The 24,754-nt window shown below is 44.3% G+C and overlaps 1 protein-coding gene across 1 annotated transcript in view; it reads left to right on the top strand.

The window, feature by feature from the left end:
- LOC149337101 (uncharacterized) overlaps window positions 1-18,093 on the top strand; it is a 94,744-nt gene extending 76,651 nt beyond the window's left edge. The window contains exons 3-4 of the mRNA XM_089553323.1: window positions 4,005-4,110; window positions 15,681-18,093. Coding sequence (XP_089409449.1) covers window positions 4,005-4,110; window positions 15,681-15,894 — 320 coding nt within the window. The 3' untranslated portion in view covers window positions 15,895-18,093. The remainder of the gene's footprint in view (window positions 1-4,004; window positions 4,111-15,680) is intronic.
- Window positions 18,094-24,754: the final 6,661 nt, after the last annotated feature.

Below are 24,754 nucleotides of genomic sequence, written 5' to 3'. Positions count from 1 at the left end.
ACCCGGAATGCTGTACAATGAACAGTTGCATCACACTTTTGATAAGAATTTTTTTTTTCTGAAAAGGAAATGGCACCGTAAAGTGTCCCACATCTCGGTGGACACCTCAGCCATGCTAAATTAAGGGAAGATTAAGGGAAGAGGTCAAGCGTTTGTGAGGGCACACGAATGAAAGTGCACATGTCGTTGATTCAAATCCCCGCCACAAGCTAGCTAACAGTCCTCTTGTCGAAACCTTTCTCAGGACGCTGAGGCTTTCTTCTTGCCCCTCCTTCATCTTGTGAAGTTGAGGATTTCACCTTCCGGGTACTGTGGATCCAGCCGAGGACGGAACGGATAGATGAAGTGAAACACACACAAAACTGTAACGAGCACGCACACACACACACAAGCTAAGCTCGAGGACAACTTTCTTGTGCGGAAGTGCCGAGCGCGAGCCGTCAACTTCCAAACTTGTTTGCTATGCTCGTCAATGCGTGGGAAGAGCACGCTTGTCGAAGCCGTCGCCTCGCACTGGTATCTTTAAACGAAGCGCCACAGAAAGTTGTTCTAGAGAACGCAAAGTAGTAGTGCGTTAAAATCCTCGGAAAGCTGCACAGTACACAAAACAGACGAGCGTGTCGCGCATCTCCATTCAAGCAGGCGAAACTGGAGAGTTTCGGTTCATTCAGGTCATAAGCTGTGTAGAAGGGCCCCATGGTTATTTGAACCGGAAAGCCTCAAACCCGCGATAACCCATCTGCCACACCTGTTCGTATGTGGTCCACTCGACACAACAGTAAACATATCTGCGAGAGGTCGCCCTTGGAAAAGGACAAGTGAAATTGTGTATAGCTCTGCGTCTTGTCGTCGTTCACAACTGCGGCTGAGGCTCGGAAAGCGTGCGCCTGTTAGCTTTATCACGACGAATTTCAAATTGCCAGGGATGGTGAAAGTTTTAGCATTTTTTCTGAAGTTCGCAGCCAGAGAAAGTGAAAGCGGCGACGTCTAGCCGGAAAAGAGCCTACAGGCACGCCGTCGTGACAGGAAAATGACCTGTGCGGCGTCCTCCAAGGCCCCACGGCGGCATGTCAAGCTGGCGTCAGGAGAAGAACGTACGAATGTCAGGAGCACTGTCGACTACACCAAGAAAAATGGGGAAAACACGGCAACCACTTGTCACAGCTCGCGCACATCCAGTTCAACAGTTCAACAGTTGAGCAGTAGCATAGCAGTGGACACAACAACAAACATTCTACAGGACGCTTGGCCTGGCTTGGCCGTATTTTACCAAACTTTCTGCCAGGCTCCCTCTAATCAAAAACCATAGTTCATTACACTAAAATATTTTGAACTTAACTATTAAAACTCGCATATATGCTTTTGATTTCGCACCGAAGAAATTTTAAAATGGTACTGGTGGTACTGGGCGCCGTGGTACTGGGTGGTGCAACCGAAAATGAAACTGACAAAACCTGATAAAACTTCTTTGCTTTTGGCGGCTTTGAATAAATAAACAAAAACTAGTCACAGTTTAATTCACGAAATTATTTTATACATTAACGCAGGTGCAATTTCTTGTGCAAAATGGCAAAGTGGCAAAAGTAGAACCGAAACTGAGGTACGCCTGAGGAGCGCGCCAATCGTGGTAATCGTGGTGATTGGCTCGGATAGGTTCGCGGTTTTGGCGTTTTCGGGTGTTCTAAAGCTCTGCGTTCACAGTGGTGTTCGAGCTGCATTCGGAGTGGATAAGATGTGTGCTGATCTGAAGACTACATAATTAATGAGTGTCCACAAGATGTACACGCGAGTCTGTTGTCCTAGTCGTAAACCCGTCATCCTGCAACTGCTGTTGCGTCCGTGAGTTGACGTTTGGCGGTGCCGGTCAAAGGTGCTGGTGTCTTTCGGAACCAAATTGTGCGCGCAGAACGTGGCTCCGAACATCTGCCGTGCTGTTAATCCTCCGTGCTCAGCGATCGGCGGTGCCGTGCTCTTGATGCCGGTTTAATTTTTCCTTTCATGTCCCTTCACGCTTTGCCTCAAAACGTGCACTTCACCAACCCATGTCACCGTTCGCTCATGACTGTTTCATTGTACCGTTCGAGTTTGTGTGTCGAGCTCATATGCTAGCGCTTTTTCGTGCTTTCCTGTATAGCATAGCGTTTTGCATCAAAGCAATGCGTATGTTTTTGTTTACACTTTGCTGCTATACGTGTTTTTCTCCAGTGTATGATGCGCTCTTGTACTATTTTCACAACTGTTTATATATGCTGTATTATTCGGCCCTTCTTTTAATTTAGATCTAAGCATGTTTTACTATATACTACCAGAACTTTTTTATTTTTTATTTTTTATTTACAAATACTGCTGACGCAGCATATGCTACCTAAGCTAAAAAGAGAGGGTTTCAGTTAGAGCTGCAATAACTAGTGAACAAAGGTTTTCGGTTTCAAGTTCCCACAATTAACGCTGGTGAACGGTTCCACTGGTGTGCTGTAAGGAGGAAGTAGTTCTGATAAAGTTTTGGCCTTAGCAAAATGTGGATATACTACCATAGACTAGTTGGGTCTAGCTGTACGCAACAAAAGTGTATCATGTGATGAACAATACTACTTATGATAAAGCAAGTTAAATAAATTTAGCCCGGTAAGCTCACTTTGTACATAAAAGGATTCAGAGTTAGCCATCCTACTATATAATGACTGATAAAGAGAGCCAATAATCAGCTAGCTAGAACAAATCTGGCAAGAAGGTGCTGGATGTACATTCAGGTAGCAGTTTCATGCTATATATATTTCACATTACTTGTTTGTTGGCAGGACTGAAAAATAGACACTTAAAACAAATGCTTAAAATTTTTTTCTTTTTATGTTTCAGGCTTGCAGCCCCCTTCCAGAGTGGCCAGATCCTGTTCAGCTTTGGGCTTTCTTTTAAATTGGTGTCATATGCTGGAAAGCCGCAGATTTCAGTTTCTTAATATGCTGCTCAATTATATATTCAGTAGAGTGCGCAATATGCTATGTGATGGCGTGTTGACAGTTCATGTATGCCTTCTCATGTGATTTATCAACTTTCATGGAGAAGTCGCTCAACTTTTGCTGTTGTCGTACAGTTGAACCTCGTTATAGTGAAGTTGAATTGGGACCCGGTGAATACTTTGTTATAGCTCATGTGACCGCTTGACCGCCTTCAAAGGAAGTCATCATTCCTTCATAATATCTATTATTTCATTATAAACCGTTTCATTATAACGAGGTTCAACTATATTTGCCTCTGTGATGTTTGCAGATGTTGCTAATCCCTATTCATAATGTGACTGACATGCATTTATTTTAAAAGTGCACCATTTATTTGCTTCTAATTTCACTGGTGCCTCCTAATTTTGCACAGCTCACTAATTGTCCCCTTTGAATTGTTCTTCATTATCTTCAGGAGTAGTTAAGGTTACACAGACACAAACCAGTGATGAGTATGGTGATTTCAAGCTTCTGGTTAGAGGCAGTGTTGGGCTTTGCTGCGAATGCATTGTGAAGGTTAGGTTTGTCTCCCTCCGACAAGAAGAATTTGGCCTTGCTCGAAGACGTGAACTGGGGGCAGGATGTTGGCTTGTAATGCATGTTGTTTCCTGCTTAAACTGGCAAGGCATCACAGCACCCCGCTGGGGATGACACTAAGTGCTAAGAGCAGTTTACAGGCTTGGGATGCATGAAAAAAATTTGCCTTACTTTCATGTCATGTGTACAGTGGAAATGTATGAGTGCACTTAATTATGATACACCCTGAACATGTCAAGGGGACAAGAAAATTGGCAGGGACAAAGCATCCCCATCCTGTCTTCTTCCTTTTTGGGTATCCGGACTAGTTCGCTTGCAGATAACGTAAGGTTTTTGTGCATACAAAAAAAACGAAAGCAATGTGTTGTCACAGGTGAGGCATGTAACTTAGGTAAAATTTCATAGTGTCAGTGCGTTCATTGGTTTCTCAGACTGCCGTCAGTGATTTTTGCATGCATTGTTTCCTTTCAGTGATGCTGCCACCGAACATTGGAACCCCTCCAGGAGCGGGCAGACCTGCCAGGGATGCTGACGTGTACCACGGATCTTCGTGCGGTCCCTTGTCGCGCCGTTCAAAGTAGGTGTTACACCTTTCCTGTTTTTTGTTTCACTCTTGTGTCTGTATTGCTTAGTGGCATGGGCAGGGACATGTTATCTTTATTTTTTTGGCCGTCCCATTGTAGTATTTGCCTCACAATGTCATTTCATGACAGCATCATAGCATGATACCCTACTTCAGCCGGTATGACTGCATTTCATTGTACACTGCAGAGCAAGTACAGTTTGCTCCACAATTAAAGTGAACACTGTCTGCATTCAGCCAATGAACACTGTATAAGTATGAGTGGAAAGCACACTTTTGCCTGTGTCCTAAATAGTTTTTCTTCTCTTCTTTTCACTTTATTCGCCTTAAAGATCGCCTTCAGGGGGTATTACATAAGTGGTGGATTAATTTAGTCGTCAACAAGTGTAAGTCATTCCCTTCAAATATATCTTCTTAAATCCTCTAGAAATACAGATGGGGACATGATGGCAGCGATATCAGTGGGGAGGGTGTTCTGGACGGATTGCTCCCTTATTAGAAATCTACTTCCTCGTGTTGGATGTTCCCCTAAACATTAGCCCAATGCCCATGAGATGTTATCAACTCCAGTGTAAAAGTAACGCCAGAACTCATTCTTCTGAGCAAATGGAGCGTTCCTTTTCGTAGTGGATCTACCAGTACATCAAATCAGTGGTGCTTCTGTCTGTTGGCTTGCCTTTGAAACAATATGTGGGGGTGAGCTAGTTCGTAGCCCACCTCTATGGGCAGTGCAAGAAAAAATATATATAAAGTGACCCCCAGAGAAAATTAAGTTAACCAGTAGGAAAGAGATTGGATTCAGTGCCGCATCCTGTCTCTCCTAGTGGTTTAGAACGGTGAACTGCTCGACGAGCGAGTACTTGTTCACAGAACATAAATTGTGACAGACAACGCATGTCGTTGTATTTCTTGCTTTGTGTGCGGTGCCTTCTATATATGATGTTTTCTGGTGTTTGCTTTCTGGTTTTATTCAGTTCAGTTCAATTCAATTTATTTCCCAGAAGGTTCTGGTCAGCTGCTTGGGCTAAAAGCTGTGCGTAAAGAGCTTGACGAGGCCCAGCCAGCCGTTACAAGGCATGACAGCACACATTAAAAGAATATTCATGTACATCGAGAAGCAAATAGTTGATACATGTATAAAACGAAATAACAAATGAGTATCATGAATTCAAGTAAATGCAATGCACGTATAGGTACATTAAAACAACACCAAAAATTTCAATTCGGCAAGTATCACTAACTGCAAGGAAATATGCAAACAATCAACTCAACAAATGACAGCAAATCTTATATACTTTATTAACGCTTTAAATGAGAAATTTGCAAAACAAACTAAGGAAAATTAGAAAGAACTGTTCAGCTAAGAGAAAGAACACCAGGTTACATCATTACAAAATACTGACGTAGTGTAGCTTTGGTAGATTTATTTGTGTCTTTGTATTTGTTCAGAATTTTGGGAAGATTGTACAATGTTTGCAGCCTGTAGTCTGTTTGAATAACGGTACTAGCCATTTGTCTGTGTTGCGTGTGTTTACTGGATGGCTGTTTTCTTTTAGCAACTGACTGCTGGTGAATCTTAGGCGAAAATATGGAGGGAAACGCGTCATATCAGTCATGCTTTCAGGGTCTGCACAGTTTTTGACAGCCGAGATGGTCCCAGCCTGCTTCTCCAGCAACATATCTCACATGAGGCCACTTTAAATTTCAAATACATGCAAATTATTAAATAGTACAGGGCAGTTCTAGAAGGCTCATCTTTTCTGAAAGTAACACAATTAAAATTCTCAGTATTTATAAAGGTCCTTGCTGTTTATCTTAAAAGATGGCTCCAGCTGCTTGTTTTCTAGAGGGTAAGCAGCACAGAAAATTAGCATAGACTGCCTGCTACAGTAATTGTGTGGGCGTAGCTACTCCTGGATGAAAGTGAGATCGCCAACCATTCCAGCTTCACACAAAAAATTCCTTGTACCTGCAGAAATGCATTCATTCTAAACTTATGTCTGGCACAACTAACATGCATTGTGCTGTTTTTGAAAACGGTGAACAATTCTGGCAAGCAGCTAGCAGCCGTAGGCACGGTACTAGTTTAGAAGGCCGCAAAAACTGACAACAGATATGCTGTGACAGTTTCGAGGAGGCCCTCTTTGAAAACATTACGCAGAAAGCAACGTATTGCTTTTAAACTGCAGATGTGGAAATAGATCTTATGGGTGCTTTGGTCCTGCCTTGTTTTCACATTCACCTCTTCTTAATTTCTTTGTGTGAAAATGCTCATATGCCTTCCAACACCGACCATGAATCTTGCATCAGTCTTTCTTGTGCCGTTGCCTAGCAATGGCGACACCAAGTTGAGTTAAAAAGAAGTCAAATTAGTATCCATGACTTGGAGTTGAACCCATGGCGGTGTGAACGGATCATCTTCACCGGCCACTACTCAAAAGCACCAGGCTATCGCCGCAGCCGCTCACGTGAGCCTCGTGTTAAACTGCAACACACTCTCGCGCTGTGCATTGCATGTTGTCATCTTCATCAACTTTCATCCGTGGCACGAACAGATCAGATTAGCCTAACCCTACAGTCAGAGCTTAACCAGAGTCTAATATCAATGCCAGACGTGCTGAGGGCCAATAAAAGCAAAACCATGAGCCAACCAAGCTGAACACATGTTTTTGCACGTCTGATCGGTTTAACTCTGCTAAAGCCCTACCAGTTTTTTATTGTCTATATCAGGGGTTCTCAAACTTTTTTGCTTGGAGGAACCCCAAAAGCCTTCAGGTTAAAGTTAGCGCCTGTGTTGTTGGTGTGTGTTCTCTCCCCTTTTGTCCGTCGTCCTGGTTTTGCGCTACTCTTATGTTATGGCCTTCAATAAGTTCCAGGGAACCCCCCCCCCCGCCTGCTTTCACTTACCAGGAATGTTGTCAAGTGCATTTTTGCAAAGAGAGAGTTGCAAAGGTTATATGTTTATTGCACCGATTAATACAAATGCTAACGTGATGGGTGGTACTGCTTCCCTTTTAAGAGCAAGTCAAAGCGTGGCTCAGTAGCACTCAGAGCCAGTCTCATATCAGCTGCCGGGTCAGGGCCAGTGAGGGTTCTCGCGGAACACGAGAAGACAGCCCGCGGAACCCAGTTTGAGAACCCCTGGTCTATATCTTCACATCCACTGATGGCAGGCTTCGATCCTGGCCGCAGCGGCCGAATTTCGATGGAGGCGAAATTCTAGAGGCCCGTGTGCTGTGCGATGTCCGTGCACATTAAAGAACCCCAGGTGGTCGAAATTTCCGGAGCCCTCCACTACGGCGTCTCTCATAGCCTGAGTCGCTTTGGGACGTCAAACCCCAATAACCCAATAAACCAATCTGCTTCCTTTGTTGGAAAGTTGAGCTGTGAACCTAATTTCTAGAAACTACTTGTAAGACTGTGCACCTCTATCACAAAAGTAATGCTGTTCTTGTTTGTTCATTATGGTTGATGAAATGCTTCTTACTGTTTGCTTACTGTACAGTCCATTTTTTTTTTTTCATGCAGATGGACCAACGGAGCACTAATGATACTAAAGTGTCATTTGCGTGGCTATGCATTTAGTCATTTAAAATCTTTAAGCACACAGCTTCAAGGCTGAATGATTCTAGCCTACTTGGCTTTTATGCGAGCATTTTTAGATGCAGTGCAAAGTTTAAGGGGAGATGCAACTATCAGCAAAAACTTATTTCTTGATGTATTTACATTTTGTTTTTGTTTTTTGAGCATGTAGTAGAACCCTGCTATAGTAAACTCTGGTATAGTAAAGTACATAGACAACTGCACATTTTTTCTTTGGTTATAGTAAAGATTTTTGTTTAAAAAAAAACGGACATAGTAAAGAGCGTCTGGCCGTGGCGACATACCTCTCGCAGTATGATGACTACGCGACGCGCGCGAGGTTCACATTAGGGGGTAAATGCATACCAAAGACAATAAAACGGTGCTCTACGAGATAGCTTCACCACGAAACTTGGAAGCTGTGAGGAGAAGCAAACTTCTGAAATCCCTTGGAGCCATGAGGCAAAGTGCGCGGCGCGCACGGGGGAAAAAAAAAAAAAAGTAAAGCTGGCTATGAACGCAGAAAGGAGGAGGCGCGGGTCGCTGATAAAGGAAAGACAGTAAAAATGCATTGTAGTGTAGGGAAGGGAAGAAAAGGGCGAACATTCGCAACACGGCGCGTAAAGCACAGGGAAGCGGAGGCGAGAAACGTAGGCGAGCGTTTAGCTGTTGCCTCTTAAACGATGCTGCGGCTGCGGAAAGGGACACCGTGTTTACGCCAAACTTTTGTTTTCACATGAAATCAAATTAACATTATATTCATAGCCACATTGTATATTTGTGCACATGTGGCACTTCCTCAAGAAGTAAACAAAATCAAAAGCGTGATGACATGAAATGTGATTACTGAAAATGAATAGTTATCACATAAAAGGGACAATAAGAGCAGGGTGGAAGGTATTTGTGAGTGTTTCTTTTATAAGCAGACTCTGTGTTTAGTAAGTAGCCAATTAATTACCGGAGAGCATCCTCACAGCCATGCCATCACCAACAATATATAGTAAAGACTCTGGTATAGTAAAGACTTTTGCTGTTCGAGTCACTTTGCTAGAGAGACGTTCTACTCTATTAGAAATAATTTTATGACTAGTCTCACAAAATTGCACCATTATGTCTCCAGAAAATTATTTTTTAATATATATACTTCCTTCAGTGAAGAAATGTGGCCGAAAGCTAGTTCAACATTCATTCCATTCCTACTTACACGCGACAGGTCAAGACATTCTTAGAATATTTTTTTTTTCGCTAAACTCAAATTTCGGCTTTAATTTTCGCGATGCAGCGTCTGTTGACATATATCTAGAGTGAGAAGGTAAATTTCATACCAGAATTTTATCATTCACTCATTTAAAAAAAAATAAATGCCTTGACTTGCCCTGTGGTACTAGATTTGCAACAAAAGGAGCCAAAATATATAAAACAGTCATAAAGAAATCTGCTCCGCAAGGTATTTGTAGGCAGAAAACCGTAACGGAGAAGAATGACCATTGTTTGAGCGTTACTCCACGATGCAGAGCCGCCGCGGTTCACAAAACAGTTTTTTTTTTTAGAGTACTTCCTGGTGTACTTCAGCAGTGGAACTTCGGGCCAGCATAAAAAGACAAAGTGTACAATTGGGTGCAGCAATTTTCAAAAATGAGATTTTTTGATCATTTTTGGGGATTTCGGAGCTTTTCAAGGCTTTGAAAGGACAGCTCATCTGTACACTATTGTTGCTCATGTATCCATGTGTGTGTGGGTCGTGGGCTTCTAACTTCCCTATGTAGCATTGAATGGGACAATTGGATGTTGTATGTGCATAGTTACTGGCGCTTTTCAAAGAAGTGCAGAACACAAGTGCAGGGGACTGACACTATCTTTAGAGCTGGCATCATCTACCTCACAAGAACTGTGCTTAGTTACATAACTTCCATCGCAAAACCCAAACATGCATCATTGCTGCTTGACTGACCGGCGTGCAGTATGAGAGATAATCTATCTTGTTCTTTGCTAGTGCCATGTCATTCAAAAATCAGCCAGCCAGTATAGTATTCTCAGCAGGAAATTAAGGTCCTCATATATGCACTGGTCGAACACATAGCTTGTTCCTCACTTCTAGCAGTCTTCTTGGCATCACTCGCTTTGTGGCACATTCTTAGCATCATATCCGAAAACTGCCCCGCCGCGGTGGCTCAATGGTTACAGTGCTCAGCTGCTGACCCGAAAGACATGGGTTCAATCCCAACTGCGGTGGCTGAATTTCGATGAAGGTGAAATGCTAGGGGCCCGTGTACTGTGCGATGTCAGTGCACGCTAAAGAACCCCAGGTGGTCGGAATTTCTGGAGCCCTTCACTACGGCCTCCCTCATAGCCCGAGTCGCTTTGGGACGTTAAACCCAGATAAACCAAACCATATCCGAAAGCTCTCGCCGTCACCTGGGTGGCCACTTCCTTGAAGCGGTGTGTCACATGAGCGCATGGTGCCGCTGCATGCTTTGGTTCGTGCAAGTCATACTGCAGTTACTTGGCTGAGCACCCTTGTATCCCTCATTACCTTTTCGGCAACTGAAGCATGCCTTTTCAATTAGCTTGGTCCGGAGCATCACACTTTCTTGGAACATCTGTTACTGGGACTTGTTGAGGGCACTGCAATCAATGTCGACCTCTTTTCCTTCTTTTACTGCCCCGCTGCAGTGGCTCAGTGGTTACGGCGCTCGGCTGCTGACCCGAAAGACACGAATTCGATCCCAGCCACGGCGGCCGAATTTTGATGGAGGCGGAATTCTAGAGGCCCGTGTGCTGTGCGATGTCAGTGCACGTTAAAGAACCCCCAGGTGGTCGGAATTTCCGGAGCCCTTCACTACGGCGTCCCTCTTAGCCTGAGTTGCTTTGGGACGTCAAACCCCCATAAACCAAACCAAACCTTCTTTTTTAGTTTTTTAGTCCTTGGCTGATACTTCCAGCAAACCAACAGGCATCCTGTAACTGAGGGCTTCCATTGTTCGGTAACTGTACAATGAAGGCAGGGCTGTATGAACATGGTTTAAAAACATCAGGTCGACACACTACTGCTCGTCTTGCGTTAGAAGCTTCATTACAACCGTGTTGTTGCCAATGTCTGAAAGTTGTGGCTCTTTTGTTAAGGCTCGGTGAAATGCATTTTTCACATTGGGCTAAAAAGTTGTTTCTAAAAGCTGGTGCAATGCATGAGCCAGAACTCTTTTCGAAACTGACAGTGGTAGACGAAAGATGAAACATTTCAGAATGCTCAGAAGACTTAACATTGAGAGTGGTGGCATTCTGTAATACAGATGGTGCACTTCATTCACTTAAAACATTTAACATTTTGGGTTGTGGCATGGCATAAAAGATCCTGCATATCTATCAACCAATAAGGCAAATATAAGAGATGACCATTCCCAAAATTGTGCCAAGCATTCTGTATTCTATATTTTTGGATTGGTTTTCTACTTTGACAAGTTTAAATTCTATTCCAAGATTTTATGGAATTTCGCTCGAAAATAAAATGTCCAAATTGCTTCATTTTTTTCAGCCGCAGTGCATTGAGAAGGGCCATCAGTCCTAATTTTTACTTCTGGGGGGCAAAGACGAAGGGGGTTTAAATTTAAAATTCTTTGAAAAGCTACGTTGAGTATGATGTGCCTCTCGCTTTCTGAAATGTCGCCAGCCTTAGCATGGACTGTTTTTGTTTGTTTTTTTTTTCCTTTGGAAATGTTACTTTTGGCCAACGATTTTGAGAAGGATGAACTTCCCATTTGGTCATGCAATGCAGTGATTCTTGGTGACATGATGATAGTACAGTGTGACAAACACATTTCACTGCAGCTGAACAATGAGAAAAGAACACACATTATTTTATGTGTTGAGAAATGTCTGGCAATAATGAAGGTTTTAACATTGGACAACAAAGAGCAGCCATTGGTGATATAGGGGCGTTGACATATATTCGTTTGGGTTTCTTGATTGAAAGTGATTTTGTTGATGTAAAAAACTATGTTCTTGCAAAGTAAATGGTAGTTGTAAGGATAGCATCTGTCCGGTGCAGCCACTTATGATTGTGTGTTCAGCCAACCAACTACTAGCCCGACTTTTCATCCCAACAAAGTGTGCATTGCATTCATATCAGAGGTAGCAACATTACAATACCATACATTGAGCTTATCAGTTTGCTTATATTTTCTTCCAAATATCAGCTTGTATGCTTATCCAAGTTGACTTTCGGCACACACACACACACACTATGCTGTGTGCAGTCTTGAGATGTTGTGTTCCTGTGAGGTTTTTAGCTGTAACGAATTTTAAAAATATCAGATATTAACTGCAGAGAGGCTCATGCTTTTCATGCTTTTCTGTTTGTCTTTTAGGCTCACTGGGCACTACAAAAGTGAGTTACCTTCATGGCCTGAATAGCTAGAAATCACAATTTATTTCCTCATTGCTTTCTTGTGCCCACTGTTACAATGCCAGTTTTGAATGTGCTGTAATTGCAGGTGACCACTGTTCACAGAATATGAAAATAGCCAGCCATTCTTGAGATCTCTGTGGACAAATATGTTCAAAAACCATACATATGCAAGGAACACTGGAAGCATTGGTTCATCAGCTGCCTTTACAAATATTGCTTTAGTGACGTGTAATTGTCGCCACCTTGCCACGGTCCCATTGTAAGCAACTTGCCACACTGGCCTCTGGTGTTGATGCATCTCTTGCAAATCTCCATCATGTGATCTCTCAATACTTGTCTCTTAAAACTTTTAACATTTCTGGTTGTGGTGTGCCATAGAAAAGAACCCACACATTGACCAACATAGGAAAAGTTTTAGGTGAAGATACCTGAAATAGTGCCAGGAATTCCACATTTGATCCCTTTTGAATTGGTCTTCTACTCTAACGGTTTTCAGCTTTTACTGTGAGCCCTTTGTGTGGAGTTTTGGTGGAGAACAGAATACTCGGAGTGCTTAATTTTTCAGCCGCAGTGCCCATGCAAAGAGCAGGTGGGTTCACAAGGAACAATCGCTTGTGGACGCTAAATTCAGCGACTGATTACTGTGCGTGCTAGAACTGAAGGCCCGTGCAGCTGCTTGCGATGTATGCACGATTACGGTGTGAGTCTTCTAACCACATTCACCAAATGCACCTATACATTTGGAACCGCAGCATAAGCATAGTGCAGATGTTTTCTACAGGTCTTCAAGATAGCTGCAGCAAGCTGAGCCATCAGGCTAGGAAGTTGCAGTTAAGAGCCAACCTTCTGATGGTGTTGAGGCTGTAGAGGCAAAGTGGATATGCCACGCATAGGCGAGAAAGAGAGTAGCTGTAAACATGGAAGGTAGGAGTAGAAGTGACATGGGCTATAGGAAAGGGGAAAAGCGGTGGAAGAGCTGTGTGGAGTGGGGAAGAGGAAAAGGGTCGATGAAGCACAAAGTTTTGACGTCGCAAAGGGCCGATGGAGTAATCAGCGACTGTCCTTGCATTCGCCTAAGGGCTGAAACCTACCTTTGCATTGTATTAAGGCCTTTAATGCATCATTGTTGTAAGCAGGAGTTGTCGACAGAAATGTCACGCTTTTCAGTTGGTCGTGACGTCACAGTGCGTGAATTTCAAATGGGGCAAATTGTACTTTGGCTAGTAATCGTGCAGCCAATTGAAGGGATGGTAGAGTGATGCTCTGAGTAAGTGAGACTGAGTTTAGTTAATTAACCAATTAGCCTAATTGACTCTCTAGTAAGACCAGAAACATAAGTAAAACCGAGTAGGAAATTGGTCGAGTTGGGGAATCGAACCAGGGTCTCCGGAGTGTGAGACGAGCACGCTAGCCACTCCGCCATGCCAGCTCGATGGTTTGGAATGCACAAAGGCGCGTCTAGTGAATACGGTCTTCGTTCACTCCCATCTTCCTCCCTTCCCGTTACATTGTTAGGTTACAGGGAGGTTCAAGTGTCCACCGAGAAATGCGAGACAGGTACATTTCCTTTCCTCAAAAACCAATTTAACATCGAGCAAGGCGTAGAGCCGAACGGGCGATGGCGTTCCGTGGACTCCCTGGCAGTGCTGCAAGACACTGTCGCGTTCCACTCTTAGAGGCGAAGCTTAACATCATAACCACACATCAGTGACACAGGCAGTAACACTGCGCTTAATGCTTTCGCCTCACCACACTTTAGGTGAACAAAGTGCCCCCCCCCCCCCCCCCCCCCTGAATTTTTTGTGGTTGTGTAAAGCTTTGCGAGAACGTGGTGCATGGGGCAGCAGCCAAAAAAGAAAGCGACTTCCATGTCACAGGAGCATGATATTTTCAGGCATCATGTCGGTAATGCTTGTGGCATTCTTTCATGTCCAGTTTTTTAAAGCAGAGCGAAGAAAGATTAGAAATCGTTGATAGGTATTTCAGGGAAGGCTGGCACCTTCAAAATTTCGTCAACAGCATTAGGCTGGCTTGCACGCAGTGGCCCAGTTTGGAAAGTGATGTTTAAGCACAGACCATAAAATCAGTAATCTCATTTATGTGATACTGCAGATGCGCTTGGTCAAAGTGGGAAAGACAAAAACAAACAACTACGTGTGCATCACTTTAGAACAGTACATTGTGCAACTTTTTTAGCAAACTCATGAGTGATCTTATGCAGGAAAGAAACAAAGCATTATTCTGAACTTGTCAACAGCATCCCAAAAACTGCAGTTACGAGGAGAGAGCGCAGAAAAAGGAAAGGTCTTTGAGGGCTCTGAAAGGTAGAGCATGTTTTAAATTTTTGCTTGCGCTAACTTCTTCAGGAAATCTGTTCCATTTAAGGTCGTTCATGCAAAAGATAACAACTCGAATAAATTTGCATGTGCATACTAAGTGATAAAACTGTAATTGATTTTGTGTCACTTTTTTATACTACTTTGTCGTTATATGTCAAAATTGCAGGTTTTTCTGAATCATGAACTATAATGTTTAACCATATAATCCGAAACTTTTGAAATTTGAAAAAATTTAAATATTTTTCAATATAAAATGTTAATTTCATTTCAGCATCCTGAATCACCATTTTATTGGTGGAAATATTTTTCTCAGTAGCAACTTTTGAGCCATCCTACAATGTAGGATACCAGGTGAATTCACTACCTGTTAGGTATGGTAACACTTCAAACATTTGAGATAAACTTTGAAATCACATTTCATTCCATGCAGTGCCTCATTACAATACTATACAACTTTAATTTTTTTTTTGCAGAATTACAATGTAATCGATGAAATCGGGATTGAAAAATGGCATCCAGGAAGACTGGCAGGTCTTTCTCAATGCACACAATGCACGAAACTGAACGTATACAACAGAATCCCTGCCCAGGAAAAGTTTAGACTGTCTTGAGCCTACGCTAGCGGGCGCAAGCTTCCACACAATAAACTTTTAGAATTACTATGCAGAAAAGCAGTATCCTACATGTAGGATGCCAGGCATGTGTGTGTTAAAACCCACATACTGTGTCATGCCTTTTCCAGTCGGTTGTTCTTGATAGAGGCAGTCTCGGTAATCACTGAGGGTTGGTCAAATGTTTAGGGGAATCCCCCAAGGAGGAGTAAATTTGTAATAAGGGAGTAGTTACTCATTGGCATCCACCCAAGCGCAGCCATACGGCTACAAAGGAAAGCCATACAGCTTTCTCAGAAACTTCGTAGTTAAAGAAAAATTCGTCCTGGTCCGGGGTTCGAACCCAACTTGGCAGAGCGACTGCTCCGGTGAAGTGGTGGTCCCGGGTTCGAACCCCAGACCAGGACGAATTTTTCTTTAACTGCGAAGTTTCTGAGAAAGCTGTATGGCTTTCCTTTGTAGCTGTATGGCTGTGCTTGGGTGGATGCCAATGAGTAATTACTCCCTATTTAATCACTGACGGCACATGCTGTTTGCTATACATGTACTAAGTGCGTCTCCTGATGCTTTGAGATGTTATTTTCGTGTTGTGGTTGTGCTCATTGAGGTCTTGCCATCGGCTTTCAGTGGCCAGCCACGCAAGAAAGACAGCTTCCGGTGCAGCTACTGTGGGCGTGGATTCGTCTACTGGGCGTCCTTCAGGACACACGAGGCTTCGCACAGGGCCGAACTGCGCTTCCGCTGCTGCTTCTGCCACGAGGTGTTCACCGACCACATGCGCTACGGCATTCACCTGCGCAGACATGGGGACAGAGTGCTGTCCGGTGATGACAGTGTGTAGGGACTGAGGCAGAGTGGTCTCGCAGCAGTGCTGAAACCGTGTGTTTCTCAGTAGACTCCACAAGAGAGTAAACATTTGTTCTTTAGTTTAATATGACTGTAGTTACCGTATTTACTCGCATATAGGTCAACCACGAATATAGGTCGACCCCTATACATTGGGCTCACCAAGAAATGAAAAGAAATTATTTGAATATAAGTCGACCCATATCTTTTGAAAAACATGCACATACGACGTAGGACAAGCGCACACTTCATCTGACTTTAGTCTCTGAAAAGCGAGCAAATATACAGAAACCTAGGCATGCGTAGAAAGAAACCTCATGTGCAAACAACAGAACCATTCAAGAGATGAAATCTCAGCTTTTAAAAAGGTTCAGAGATGTATCGCTGACACAACTTTTTCCTCTTTTTCTTATGTGGTATGCCTCTAACACCTCCTGTGCTTTACTATCACCGCACCTGCCCACAACGCCAAAATATACTGCTTCCTAAGCTGTCTACCACGAAAAGACCACAGAAATGAGCGAAAGAGCAATGCGGATACACACAGCAATTCACTGTGTGCACCTGCATGATGATGATGAAGACCTGCGTCACGAATATAGGTCGAGGTTTTTTGGTCACGAATATAGGTCGATAACTAATTATGGGCAACATTTCTGAAAAACAAAGGTCGACCTATATGTGAGTAAATATGGTAGTGGAACAGATGAGTGTATCCACGTTGCAACATGCTTGTGAGAGGAAAGACAGCTAAGAACATCTTTTTTTTCGCGCCATACATCTTGTGATACATATCATGGTACATGCAGTGTCTTGTTTATTCCTTCCATTTTGCCTCCTGCATCAAAGTAGATGTGAGATTGTTTTTTAGTTGTGTTGTCCATGGCAAGTACTTAACAAGTGAGGGCTTTGTGATGTTTACTTAACTACATGAGGCGTTCTAATCTGGAATGGCCCTCTTTCCATTTTTCACACCATCGCATTGTCTTTCAGAGCATTTGCAGGGCACATAGAGCTGTTATATGTGGTCAGCTTTTCAGAGCTTCCAGCTTAGAATTCGTAAGGATACCCTTTTCTAGTTTGTGCTATTCAGTGTGCGTTTCCTGAAGTCCTTTGCAGAGGTTCGTGCTGCTTTTAAAGACAAAAGCTGCACACTGACACTTTTCCCTGAAGTCTGGGGAAGAATATGTGCTGGACATTTTTACACATACAGACTGCAATAGTCTCTTTTTTGTTGAATGACCTTAGTTCATGTCATGGAGAAGTATCTGTATTCAGTAATGTGTTGCTGTTCATGAGTAAATTGTAGCTGTTGCTGTGCCATGTAAAGGATACAGTTTATTGCTTTCTTTTAGATTGGCAGGCCAAGATCGTGGGGCTTTGTCTACAATTAAAGCACAAGGCGAGAAAAATTTACACGTTATCACTATTTACAGCGAAATTAGAGATAAGAAATTCGTGCCCCAGTTTGCACTATTATATGTTTGAGTCACATGTGATGCTGAACATACTGGGTAACTTGATTAATCTATTGGTTATGAAAAGTATAGTACAGTGAATGTATTTGTGCTCCATTTCAGCATTCTACTGGTAATTCTTGCAGATATTGTGTATTTTAAATTTTCTGTAAAAGGCAGCAGTTGTATGCAGAGTGACTCGTGCAAACTTTGTGTGTGATTTCAGTGTGCTGACTGTGCTGGCCCATTAGTAAAAAAGATAAATCTTGTATGTTTACCAAAAATTCTGTGCACTGCTTTGCTGTGAATGTGTCCAAGGAAGAACTGTTCTGTTTTGTAGACAAGCAGTTCATATTTGAACTAAGTGGTTGGAGAACTAAGCTAGGATTTTGATATTAAAGTTTTCGTAAACGATGACATCTGAGCTAAGGAAGGGGCTGAAAATGCATTCTTTGAGTGGGTTACTTCCTATGCATATATAAACTTAACTTCCTTAGTTCAAGTGACAGAAATAGAGAATAAACTTCATTGAGAAACTGGTCTTGAGAGTTGCTGGCTGATCAGCTCGGTGGGGTCCTTATTACAAAACACCAGTGGCCCATGCTATTAACAAACTGCTGGGATTTTTATTGTCACATGAAAGAACAGTTAATTTGCAGATTAGCTCTGCTCTGCAGCTTGTTCAGAAGTTGTAAAGACCATGTATTTGTAATGAATAAAATGTTTTTTTTCTTGTATCATCTGCTTTAGCACGTTGGGTTGCAATATCACTTTTTCCCCCTTGCTCTTTGAGATGCTCAACCACCAGACCAGTGAGCTGCAAGGAGAAGACAACTTCTCGACGACCTGAAGTTGTCGAGGTGAAACGCACGGCGTGCACTGCCCTAACAAAGTTTGTGGGGTTTTTAACAGGAGGGATAAATACATTCTCCCCGGTTAGCCGCGGCTGACACAGTTCAAACTGCTGGACTCCACCACGTGGTCGCGTACGCTACCAAGCGCACGCTGTCCGCGGCGGGCCTTGCTCTGTGGAGGAACAAAGGAACAACACTGGCTGACACAAACAAAGCACAATAACGCCGGATAACAACAAAATACACGAGGAATCGAGGATGTCCGACTCACCAGCACGGTTACGAGCGAATGTTCGCCCACGCTAGGGCAGGCAGTCAGAAAAAACCATTGGGAATTCCGATTGGATCCAAATGGAACATGATTAGAGATACAACTGGATTCAAGAGAAAATACCGATCTAATTGGTTGGTCCAGTTGGATTATCCAACTGGTTTTGCAGATTCCAGAACTCGGACCATCCACGCGGCTTCAGTATACTCACTCGCTTCCGGGCTCGGCAACTCCGCGGGCGCTAGACCTCGCGCTCGATGCGGACCAAGCGGTTCTCGTGCTGAAGAAACTCTAGAGAGGAAAAAAATGTGCTGAGCATGTCGAAAAGTTCGAACATGTTACAGCGCAATTCTCCTCGCACTCAAGAAAGCATGCCGCAGGTCCTAGCGATCAAAATTCACACTAGGCCTAGCACTTGTCAAGTCCGGACAAAGAGCGTTCCTCGAACCGAACAGACAGTCGTCTAATGTCCCAAGAGCGGGCCCCACGTTGGGCTGCTAGATGTGGCAGCTTTAATAGGAGGGGGGGGGGGGGGGGGGGTAACGTTAATCGCAGCTGAGACAACTCAAAACCGCTAGAACCCCACCCCATGATCGCGCGCGCTACCGAGCTCACGCCAACCACGGCGGGCCTTGCTCTGGGGGAACAAAAGGAACAACACTCGATCTGGATGACACAAACAGGCATTTATTGCTACAGCAATAATAATGCCAGCTAGCAACAAAATGTGCTAAGGAATCGAGGATGTCCGACTCACCAGCACAGTTACAAGCGAATGTTCGCCCACGCTAGGGCAGGGGCACGGTTGCAGGGGGAAACTTCCAGGCTGGCCGGGACGAGTTGGCGGGAGAATTTTCCCACCAGGAAGCCTGCCCTTGAGCAGCGCGCACGTCGTACGCGGCAAAATCTCGAGCCGCGGGCCGTCTCCCCCGCGTGCGTATAGCTATCACGCCATCCATGGCGCTCGCGCCACTGCGACGCCGGCACCCTCCCTTACTAACGCAGAATCCACACGGTCGTCGAAATCTGTGTTTCGTGAACAATGCGCTTTGGTGAGGGGAGTATATGCTGCCCCGCAAGAGCCGCTATCCCCTATCTGGACGCATGCATGTTTGTGCCTCCCAGACTTTTGATGTTCTGGAATGGGGGGTAATGCAGGGGTATGGTGGCCTGGTGTTTTGAGGCGTAAGCATGCTTAAATTTTTCTTTTCGGCACTATTTCTACGCAATAAAGAAAAAAAAACGCGGCGATAGTCTCTGAGCGGTCCTTAAAGGAGATCTGTTTGCGCAGCCACGGGTTCGACTCCCAGTGATGGATATTGATTCAATTTCTTTTCCATGGTTTGACCTCTAACTCAGCTGAAGGTCAAATTTGCGCGGTCCGCGATTGAAGCCCGAGATACAGGTAGTGAAGCTTTCGTTTCAAAATGAGATGCAGAATGACTTGAAATATTCAGCTCACCAGGGTGACCATAAATTTCGCTTGAAGCTCGAGGAAAACGTCATGTATATGCGATCGCATGTGCATCTGCACTCTTAGAACTAAATGAGTGCAGAGGAGTGCCCAGAACACACTTTGGAGCAGTATTCGCTTGTCCCATATTCTACTCCTTTTTCCAGAATAAAATTACTCCCTCTGGACAAAGAGTGATTCAACACCAGCTCATGGAGTACTGTCCTACTCCTGCAATAGAGTAAAGGCACTCCTTCGAGGGAGTAAAGCTACCACATTGAAGCAGCATCCTATTACTCTTTCAGGTGGAGTTCCAGGACTCCGTTTGTTAGAGTGACTGTACTCCTTCAAGGAGTATCAGCCCAGATGTTATTTTACTCCTTCGAAAGGAGCTTCACGTGTTTTCACTGTATCCTACCAATTTTCTTAATTCACATAGGCCCAAAAAAGAGTGCATTCATGTGGGCATTACAGGTGTAGAGACCTCGAATCCTGTCACAAATGCCCATTTATCTAGCTGAATAAAGCAGTTAAGTGCGCTGCGCGCTTCACAAAGTTCCAAAGTATAAATAAGAGATCCCATTTGCCGTACTCAAGGTGACTGTACGACTTAAGCGTCCAGTAGTTTTCCACGATTCTCCGGTATGAAGCGGCTCAGAGAAAACAGGAAGCAGAACTATAAGGTTCATCACATAAAAAAAAGCTACGTCGTGCATCGCATCGATCTACTTAATTCTTGCACTAGCAGTCGGGTATGCTGTATTGGCCCATATGTTGAGAACTGCACACGACTAGTTTCTCTCCATACCTTGTGCTTTCTCAGTTTCATTTAATCAGCCAACGTAGTCGACCGCAGAAGCCGCGCTGTTACTTGCTGCCAACCATGAGAATTTTGTGCTGTTTCTTTTGTTTTGTTGTACCTGAAAATATATGTCCGTTTTTAGTATAACCGATTTTCTTTAGTAATGTTTCTTATAACGACATGTCTTGCTTTCAATATATTTTAGTTAGATGCTCTGTTATTGCAAAGCAATCAGCAATTCTATGTTAGTCTATTTTGTAAGTATTTATGTGTTCATGCATGGCGCAAATCAATATGTAACCAAAGATTGTGTGCTCTTTACCTGCTCGCTGAACGTCATCCGGAGCGAAAGCCTTTGTCAGGCACTGCAGCCTTTAGTTTTCGCTCCGGCTTTCTGTAACGGAAAGGAACAAATAAAGAGAAAGAGAAAGAAGGAAGTCAAAGCAGCGCTCTGGCTAACTGGTTGAAAAAGTTCGGAACTACTTTCCAGGCTTCAACATAAATGTTTCTAACCAGAAGCGACGCGCACGCTGTGTTATATTCGCATACGCGAGTTTGTTTCTAAGGCAGCGTCGGTTGGCGCGGAGTAGACATGGCGGTGTAGGCGCTTTTGCCTACACCTCGCGTCGCTGCCGTCCGCAGCTCCGCCTTTGTTTACAAACAAGTTATGGCGCAGGATCCTATGCGGCGCGTAGTACAAACGAACAGGACGAAAAATTCAGCTTTCCTTTCTTTCTGACTGGTCCTTTATAACGTCATCCTGACGTCATTCTGGAAGCTGCATACCTAAGCTGTTGGGGTCGCGCTAATTTTTTCTTGTGCCGCCGCTCAAGAGGAATTAAGAGGCGGGTTTCTATGGGCTCGCGCACAATGCTACCAAATTATAAGGGAAGGAAAAGACAGGAGATAACGACAAGCATCCAGTGCATTACATCCTAGCGCTACTGCAGCTCGCCCCACATGCCGCCACTGGCACTGGCTTTCGGAAAAGCGTAAGGTGGCTCTTTATGCCAGGGTGGTAAAGTCGTTACCGGTGACAAAGACGGTAGAGCTTTATAGAATACGACCTCTTGGCTGCACTACATTTGAATGCATGTCAGGTCTACTTACATGAGGTACCGGTCTCCTCTGAAAGGAGCTCTAATTTTATTAATTTGTGATGTTCAAGGACGCGGCTTCAGGAATATGCTCCAGCAAGAATTCTTTGATGTGCTTGCTTTGTGGAAGCTCAGTTATCTGCAGTCAAAATTTCAATTTCAACGTCCTCGCGCCTTTTCCTCTCTCTTCGTCACTCCATTCCGCCGGCCTCACCGCCGGCCTCACCGCCGGGGGCGGAGCTTCCTGACCGCGCGGAACTACGCGGCTTATTGGTCGCGGCTATGGTAGCTGCCTGACGTCTGAAAGAATCTTACCAATGGCCGTCTCTCAACTGGTATACGCAGTAGTGGTGCAACTGAGGAGAGCGCAAGCATGAAAAAGTCGCCGGAAAGGGCTCGCCAACTTCAGTGCACGAGTGTGTGTTCTTAGCTGCTATGTACAGTGCATTATTAGCTCAGGTGTTCATGACATCATAATTCTGTGACTGAGCAAGTTGATGTGCTCTACTCGGAAGGATAGCCCTTTAAGTCTTTGCTTACCGCGCCTATTCAAATCGTTCAGACTGAACGATGGCGCAAAATGTCGCATTCTGAGCTATCCGGGTCGTTCTGGGCGAGTAACTCCGTTCAGTACATTACAAAAAGCGCTCGATTTCAGTCCCGGAATCGCTATTTTTGTCAGTCATATGAGGGGGTACTTTTAAACTTCGCACGAAACTTTTCAACAAGGAGCGATCGCACGAGAATGGATCCCAAGGTGGCGTCCCCTTCTCGCACTGACTCGCTCTGAGCACCGACAGTATTCCGGCGATTTTGTAGCATCGACACTTGACTCTGTAGGTGCAGGCGACAGCGCACGAGTGTGTGTTCTCTGCTATGTACAGTGCATTATTAGCTCAGGTGTTCATGACAACATAATTCTGTGACTGAGCAAGTTGATGTGCTCTACTCGGAAGGATGTGCGAAAAGATGACTTCCATTCATCTTTTTTATGCGAAGCATATTACTAGAGCTACACTACAGCCCGTCGAGCACGGCGGTGGAGCTACCATTGACCTTTAGCGCGACCACGTGACACCACGTGACAACATGACGTCACAGCAGAGGAGAGATGGGCTGCCGGCTCGCGCGGTCGGCCGCGGCGGTGGAGGCTCCACATCAGAGGCGTGGCGGCTGACCACGTGACAACATGACGTCACAGCAGAGGAGAGATGGGCTGCCGGCTCGCGCGGTCGGCCGCGGCGGTAGAGGCTCCACATCAGAGGCGCTGCAGCTGACCACGTGACGCTACAGCAGCGGTATAAAGCTGAGCTTGCCTCGCTCTCCGGGCACTTACGAGGCGGCCAGGTGTTGGGATGCCGCCTAGAAGCAGGGCTGATTTGAACGAGAAGCGAAAGCTTCAGCGTGCCACAGAGACCGATGAAGAGCGGGATGAACGTCAACCAAGGAAAGCCATGTATTACCAAGCCTAGCCATCAATATGCTTCGCATCTGACTAGGCTTAACCTTAGCTAAGCCTCAGCCATTTTTAATTAGGACAGAGGTACGTGATTGCTCCTCGCAGCCCGGACTATCGAGTTGTGCCCGTCTGTAGCTTTCGTTTCTTCCGGTGCCGAGGACATTCACTGCTTTCAGGGCCTCGCTGGAGGTACAGGGCAAACTCTGAACGATTCCGTGCCACCAGTAGTGTAGCGGACACAGCTATCTGGAAGACAGCCTAGGATATACTTTAGCACTGCTCTGAGCAGTAGCTAAATGTTCTGGGCGCGAGAAAATAGTTTTTTTTGCTGACCGGAAAGCTTAGCAGGAAGAGTTCTGTGATTTTGAACACTCATTTTTGGCACAGTAGCAAGCAAAGCTTCTAGATTTCAAGATTTTTATTTTGCTATTTTCGTACTAGATATGCTTAATGCTTTTGTGCTATTTTGTTCGTGTACCTCAATGTTTTTTCAACAACAGACATTTTCTTCCGTACGCCACTTGTATTCTGTTTTTTCTTGATATCGCTTAAAAGGGAATTCTATTGTTACACTGTGATGTGCGGCAATAAAGAAAACTTTTAAAATTCATGGCCGAAAAAACTTTTATGCACACCATACTGAAATTCCTTGTTTTCCCGCTGTAAAGAAAGAGTTCATACAAAAGATTTCACGTGACCAGAACCCAGGTTTTAGGAAGGAAATATTGAGCTTAGCGTAGAAAGAATTACAGTAATGCTGCTGTTCGTCGTTGGTGTGCTGAATAGTATATTTATTCCTTTTTCTTCAAATAAAACAAATCAACCAAATATGTAAGGGTTAGAGATACGTGCGAAATTCTGATTACAAAATTACTGAAAGACAGAAACAGAAAACCATAAAGACGTCAGTTCATCGACGGCAGGTTTATTCTCAGCTACGCAACACGCAGGAAACCGAATTATTGGCCGAGTGGTCACCTACTTTAAAAGACACTGAGGGCGTACGTGTATACTGGCAGCTGACTTGGAGCTCAGATTTGCGCAGGCGCAGCGATGCTCAAAGAGCGTCAGCAGCCGCCATTTCGGGGCTCCTCCAGGCTTTCTCGCGCTTCAAGTTGAACCTTCAGCTGGAGGCTTCGGTTTCAGAAATTGCGCTGTTTGCCGTTCTGAACTGCGCATACTTTATTTAACGCCTTTCACACATTAAAACAAATTAACTGGAAATGAAATATACAGCTGTTCAAGAAGTAGTTACAAGTAAATTAAGTAAATTAACGCACCCTGGCTCTCTTGCTGGTGGGCAAGGAGGGGTGCTTCATGCTTGGTTTCACGAAATGACTTAGGGTATTTTAGAACCTTGGGTCAATTTGGGTAGCATACTGTGTATATTTCTAATAGATGTGGCGAAGTACCTATCAGAATAAGGACACGTTCAACCTTTACAGAAACACTTTGTTTTTAT

This window comes from Amblyomma mixtum, chromosome 7 (assembly GCF_055824585.1).
Source record: "Amblyomma mixtum isolate Tamu chromosome 7, ASM5582458v1, whole genome shotgun sequence".
Lineage (NCBI taxonomy): Eukaryota > Metazoa > Arthropoda > Arachnida > Ixodida > Ixodidae > Amblyomma > Amblyomma mixtum.
The sequence above is the reverse complement of the archived record's forward strand: the minus strand, read 5'-3'. Positions and strand labels throughout refer to the sequence as shown.